We start from the raw sequence: 7,169 nt of genomic DNA, 5'->3' as shown, positions 1-7,169 counted from the left end.
AATGTTAGGTATGTATATTCTTAGAGGCCAAATAATAATTAATTTTATTGAAAATAAAGGCATAAAAAATAATAAAATCAATAAACAAGAGCTGTAACGGTCTCGTAAGAATTTCAATCGAAATTCAAGTTGACGAGTGCTTTTAGTAATCGCCTTCTTGTGAAGACGATGGTTAAGTTCCATATCGTAAGGACGTCAGTGATGACGTAGCCGCTCAATATGGCGGTCTGTTTTAACTAATCAGATTTAAATCGAAAATAATTTCACTCCTAATTATGGACTGACACCGCCCCCGTTCAATATGGCGGACCATTTCAACCAATCACAGAAAGTTTATGATTTCGATCGAAATTAATTTCTAAAGGATACTTTCTAATGACAAAAATTGTATACCAGTTTTTTGTTTTTTAAAAATTTTTTAGTTTTATGGTTCAAAATTCTTTAGGACATCAAATAAAATTTTATCTTTAGGGATGAATTGCATAGTAAAACATTATTGTAATTACTTGAACGTTTAATTTTTAATTGATTTAAGTAGTATTAATTAACAATGAAAAGGATTAAAATCCAAACGGTAATGTATCTAAGGTTTCTAAAATAACTCTCTTGTCATAAACAAAACCAAATTCTTTTGTTTCTATTTTATTTGAAAGTTCTTTGCTTTTAGTGATATTGTGTAGTGATTTTTTTGTCTTTGTATTCTAAAATATTATTAATACTATCGGAATTAATCTTTTCGGACGTTTCATAGTTTAACGTAAATCCTTTTATTTTACAAACAACTTTACCTGTAATAGTCTTATAACAATAACTTTTTGGGTCTGTTGATATCCAGTCTATTATCCATACACCTTTACCTAATTCGTCTGTCCAATCTCCCAACAGACAGCCTGTTTTAACAGTGTTTTTTCCATCATCTATATTTTCAATACTATTTGTATCATAATATCCTACGCTTTTTCCTAATTTATCTAACATTTCGTATAATCCTAGTCTTGCGTTTGCAGTTGTAAAGGCAGCTATAAATATATTGGTATTGAAATCATTTTCAACATAACAATCTTTTAACTTCTAATCAATTTGTAACATATTTTCATTTATATCGTTTATACGTATATTATCAAGTTTCTCGTCTAATAAAATTTCATAAAACCTTTTAACATTCGTAACATATTCTGTTGCACCCATATTTTGTCTTTGCCCAAATTTACCCCATAAGGAATTTAAGCATATTTTCGCAACAGCTCTCTTTCCAGGATTATTTTCTATTTTACCCAATTCGATACCTAGAATTTCTTTTACGGATTTTCTATATTCTTCTTCTGATTCAAAATCATCCTGCCAAGGGCTTGTTTCTAATTTAATTTTCATAAACGCTTTCACATATCCTTTAAACAAATTTGATGATTTTTTGTAAAAATGCCAAACCTCATCAATAGTTATTATTTTGTACCCCTTTTCAATTGCTTTTTTTACTTCGTTGGTACACCAGGTTCCTCTGATAATTCTTTGAGATTCCGTATGAGAACTTTGATCAAACTTAAACGATAAACTCTGTTCAAAATTGTATTATTCATCCCCTAAAAACAAAATAAATTCATTGAATGTTGGTTAAAAAAACTTTAATTTATCACATTTTTTCATTCGTTTCCATGGCAAAGTATGAGAATAGACCCAACAAAAAGTTATTGTAACTTGAAAACTATTAAACATAAGTATAGGGATGTTAATACAGATCGTTGCATAATTAAATTCCCTACCATTTATTAGTGAGATAAATCTTTTGGCATATGAAAAAAAGTTATGGGTGTTTAAAGTTCTGCAAATTTAACTTTAAAAATTTGGAGTTTGTTATTTTTTTTAAATTTGAAAACATTAAAGGAAAGATCTAGGCTTCCTCTTTCAAATGAGCTGAAAAATATTTCCAAATTTTTAAAAATGGCAGAGTTATTGGTTTTTAAACTGGAAGGTTCAAACCACAAAAAAAATATTAGACCCTAAATATACTGCTCAACAATTGAAGTGGATATTGAGAGAAATTCTAAATTTTGGTAATTTATTGTATATTAAATAACAAAAAACAATCACAGTAAATAAATTTATACTCGTTCACACTCAAAATGAAAAACTGAAGAAAATTGTAAGTGAAAAACCAGCACTAGAAGTAAAACAGGGATGATGTAAAATTTAAATTTGAGAACTTTAAGTTTCGTTACGTTTTATTCGTTTTTGTGTTTTACTTCTAGTGCTGGTTTTTCACTTACACTTTTCTTCAGTTTTTCATTTTGAGTGTGAACGAGTACAAATTTATTTACTGTGATTGTTTTTTGTTATTTAATATACAATGAATTACCAAAATTTAGAATTTCTCTCAATATCCACTTCAATTGTTGAGCAGTGTATTTCGTAAACGGCTAAATTTAGGTATAGGGAAAGCTTATGAAAACTATCTTAAAATAACTCCAGTAATTCAAAAACCCATTAAAAAATATAACTTTTCATTTTAAATAAGGAAATTTATAGAGACTTCCGGTATAACCGGAAGTGCTGCCATCTTGAAAATATTTTCATTGCGCAAGACGTAAAGGATTATAGTTGTAGACAAATTTTCAGATTATTACAATTCCCAAAACTTCTATGTGGGGTCAGTGTATAAACCGGCCCTTATATAAGCTGTTTCAAAACTGTGTAAACGCCAACGTCGCATTTTACCAAATAATTTTTGTAAATAAGGTTGATAAAAATGTAAAATGGTTATTAATGATTAGATCTCTCATTGAAATTATAAATTATATTAGCTATTATTTTTTTGAAGTGCATGAATAATTTATAACAGCTAATTTTGAAAGAAAAAGCGACGTTGGCGTTTTTATAGTTTTGAAACAGGTAATAAAAGTGTAAAACAGATTTTTTGGTTTTTATTAATCCCTGAACCGATTTAAAAAAAACTTTAGAGACATGTAAAAGGCTAGAAAGACAAGGAATAATAAACAACAGTCCTGGAAAAAAATGAGACGGAACGCAAATTTTAAATTTTCATTAATTTTTTCTCGCTGCAATTTCAGTCGCCACTTTTTTCCCGTCTCAATAAAGGTTCAACATTTCTGCATTTTTTCCCTACAAGATTTTTTTCCAAGTACCAACAATTTGAAAAATCCATCATCGATCTAGGAATTTTAATGTTGTCACATTGGTACTTGTCATTCTAACCCAACAATTTGCTCGAACAAACATATCTTATTAATCTTTTTGTTATCGCGCGAGTTCTTATAAATACAAATAGCCGGCAGAGTTAAAGTTCAGTCGGTTTATTGCAATCTCTCAACACAATGCTGAGGTCAAGTGTGATATTTTTCATAGTTTGTGTTCTTGTGGCGAATGCTTTTGTCCGGTAAGTCACATTGTTTTGCACTTTGAAAACATTGCCTAATGAAAATTGTGTTATTATTGCTAGAGTGCCTTTATATAAGGTAAAGTCGGCTAGACGCAGTCTACAAGAAGTGGGCACACATGTGCAACAAGTCCGCATGAGGTATGGGGGCCCTACTCCTGAACCTCTCTCCAATTATCTGGATGTATAATTTTGTAGATTAGTGTGTGCGTTTTTGTTGATTTTCATTGATTGTAGGCGCAATATTACGGGCCGATTTCAATTGGGAACCCCCCGCAAAATTTCAAGGTTGTTTTTGATACAGGATCATCCAATTTATGGGTGCCTTCCAAGAAATGTCATTATACAAACATAGCCTGCTGTAAGTGTTTGCAAATAAATTGTTTATTAAGTTCACTTGATAATGTTAGGTCACAAAATATTGATAAATATCTATTTATATTACATTGTGAGAAATAAGAATTCTAAGATTTTTTTCTTGTCTAGTGCTTCACAATAAGTATGATTCGTCACAGTCAAAGACCTACAAGAAAAACGGCACCGATTTTGCTATTCAATATGGATCGGGGAGTTTGAGTGGATTCTTATCAACTGATATTGTTACAGTAAGTAAAAATAATGATTACCTACCGGTATTATTATGTTCGATGAGTGATATACAGAGTAAGGCCAAAATATGGAACCAAGCGTTTTGTGCCTAAACTAAAAACTATATAGTTTACAAAAAAACTATTTTAAAAATGTCATGAATAAATTTTTCGAAATTCTTTTTAGTTTTCCAAGATATTAAATTTTTTTTTGGTAATTGGCACGGAAATTTTTTTGGTAAAAGATTATGCTTTCAAAATGACTTCTAATTCAATAATATTGTTTTTGAACCAGTAATTTTTTTAAAATAAATTGTTAAAGTTCCATTCCAAGTTCATTACGACGATTACGAAGAGGTTGTATCCATGGATATTTTTATTCGAGTAATTTGATTGGTTCAAAAACAATATTATCGAGTTAGAAATCACTCGGAAACTAAAAGGAATACGAAAAAATGTATTTTTCAATTTTTAAAGTAGTTGATGATGTACTAATTGTTTTTTGGTAGAGTTTAGACACAAAACGCTTGGTTCCATACTTTTGCGCAGCTTTGTATGGATTGTTTTATTTAAAAAATAATATATTTTAGTGTATTACAGGCTTCATTGATTTTTAAGTGAAACTTTCATATTTTTTCCAAATCTGTGTGAAAGTTATAGATTTACTTTGTCACTATGGTTTTTCTGCTGTGAAAGCAGCTGAAACAATATTGTTACGCTCGATGATTGGGAAAATTTTTAACCAAGATGAGTTCATTTATAAATGTTTGCGCTTTTGTTTGTTGACAACAGAGTGATTAAAAACAATAAATAAAGCACACTTGATAAATATCAAGTGTCGTTCATTTGTTGTTTTTAATCAATTAAAATTATGAGAGTTCCTTCGAGTTAAGCTTTTTTTATGCAAAGTGTGAGGAAAAGATGAGGGCAAAAAGGTATTAGCGAAATATGCAAAATCAAACAATTTAACCTAACTTACTGTGTAGTTTATACTGCAAGTTGTACTATTTAAAATTTAGAGGACACTACTAAAGTTTTAATATTATTTTCGTGTTTTTTTAATGGAATTATCGATTTTTATGAAATTCGTTACATGCAATTTGCTACTTGTTTTAGTGCTATTTCTTTCGTTTTTGTTATTATAAAGTAAATACTTCGTACGAAAAAACTAATTAGTACACTAACTAGATGTGATTTTTCAAGAATACATTTTTCGAAAATCCTTTTAGTTTTTGTGTTAATGAAAAAACAATTTTTTTAATGGCAACCTACCTATAAAAATGTTAAGTTTTTTTAATGAAAAATTTAACAATTTATGCAATAAAATACATTATTAATTTAATATTTTTTTTAACTTTTTTTCAAAATAAAATTAATACAATGTGTTCCAAAATGGTTGTTCATCAAGTTACCTATGAAATTTGAACGTAGCGTGCCGCTTAATTCAAATTGTGAATGCTGTTAAAGTGACACGTTCGTCAAAATAATGTAAAAAGGTTTCGAATCTAAAAACGAAAGAATACACTACAACAATAATGACGTAAATATCATGACAAACTCTCCACCTGAAACATCTTTACAGAAAAATGATTAAAAAGGTAATTTGACAGAGATAACAGTACTTAGTACAAGAGACAACTGGATAAAACGACACATTAAATTTGAATTGCATTGCCGACTTGATGAACAACCATTCTTGAACACATTGTATGAGTTTTATACGAGGTAGGTTTTCTTTTTTTAAACTTGATTTTATGTAAAATAACAAACGACTTAAACCATTGTTTATTAACGAGAAGAAGGATTAATTCCACGTGTGCATTTACCGTGAGTGGTTTAGTTCTTTGAGCAAAAAAGCGAAATTAAACTAACACGTTCTGTTAAGTCTGCCATAAGTTATTTATTCAATTTAACCGGAAAAAAACTGCAAAATTATTAAAAAAATTTTTTGTTCTTTAACACAATTTATTGTTAAAGTTAAGCTCTCTCATTTTATTCAAAATCGGGATCTTTCAGTATGAAGTGTGATTTTGATAAAAAAAAAGCGCCCGACTGCACACAGCCCATTTGACTGAAAGATCTAAAAGTTGCAGTAAAAGACAAATTTTTTGAAACACCTTAAGAGGTACTGGAGAATGTTACATTGGAATGGCGATGAACTTCAAAACTTTATTATGGGTATTATGAAACTACTAAAGGGATGGTTTATGTGTGCACGTAATAAATTTTACCCATTGAATATTTTTTCTACTTTTTTAATTAATGAAGATAATTTTAATTTTTTTATATTTTTATAGACGCCGCTTTCATTTGGTTCAGCGGTAGGTTCGGGACAAACTAATTGTGATATTTTATTTGCGTTGGTAGGAATTCTATGGTACCAAAGTTGCTTAATTCTACCTTGGCTTTTTACACCGATTCTTTTCTATGCTCAGAATGATGCAAAATAATTTCTGGAGAGATTTTTTTAAAGATTTTATTTTCAACCACTGTACTACATCATCTTTATTTCTGTTTTTAATTATTTGGACAGAAAATTCTCTCAAATTATTAAAATCGCCGACCTTAAGTTCCACTACTTAGAATGTTTTTTTTACTTTTACTTCTTCTTTTTTAAATTTAAAAGTATGAAAATGTATTTTCAGTCGCTCATCGTAAACCAGATCTATTTTAACGGAGTGCATAGAATTTAATGTTTTCTAAAATGAACAGCTCTTGTGCTTTAACATAAAATGTAAGTGATGCTGTATCAAAATTGGTTACATATGTTACATTTTTTTGACAAAAAATAATGTGGACTGCAAATTACTAAAGAACATGTTCAGTCACCAGAATCTGATAAAATCTTCCTTACCAAACTCAGGCTAGTGCAGTAGTTAAAATCACTAGCAGTAAAGGGTGAAAAATAAGTAGTTATTTATATACTAAGGGAATTATAGGGGTCTTAGTGATCGTGGACAACGATCACTAAATTATTAAAATTGCCTTAAAGCAATTTTAAGCTTTGTTGTGTCTAATTTAAAGAATATAATGTCTGATTTACACTCAACTCGCAAAAAATTCATTGCTAATACTTTTGCCACATTCTCCAGAGAACTAGTGGATATTATTCTAAAGCTTGTGAACTAAAATACACAGTAATTTAGTGTGAGTTACATTGGTAAAAATAAAAATGCCTAGACACAAAATTA

The 7,169-nt window shown here is 29.2% G+C and overlaps 1 protein-coding gene across 1 annotated transcript in view; it reads left to right on the top strand.

The window, feature by feature from the left end:
• The first annotated feature begins 3,199 nt into the window (after positions 1-3,199).
• Positions 3,200-7,169, top strand: part of LOC655494 (lysosomal aspartic protease) — a 5,032-nt gene continuing 1,062 nt past the window's right edge. Inside the window, exons 1-4 of the mRNA XM_961424.4 lie at positions 3,200-3,391; positions 3,455-3,575; positions 3,629-3,752; positions 3,878-3,996. Of these exons, the coding sequence (XP_966517.1) occupies positions 3,330-3,391; positions 3,455-3,575; positions 3,629-3,752; positions 3,878-3,996 (426 nt within the window). The 5' untranslated portion in view covers positions 3,200-3,329. The remainder of the gene's footprint in view (positions 3,392-3,454; positions 3,576-3,628; positions 3,753-3,877; positions 3,997-7,169) is intronic.

Source organism: Tribolium castaneum, chromosome 4, assembly GCF_031307605.1.
Source record: "Tribolium castaneum strain GA2 chromosome 4, icTriCast1.1, whole genome shotgun sequence".
Lineage (NCBI taxonomy): Eukaryota > Metazoa > Arthropoda > Insecta > Coleoptera > Tenebrionidae > Tribolium > Tribolium castaneum.
This window is presented reverse-complemented; position numbering and strand designations above follow the sequence as displayed.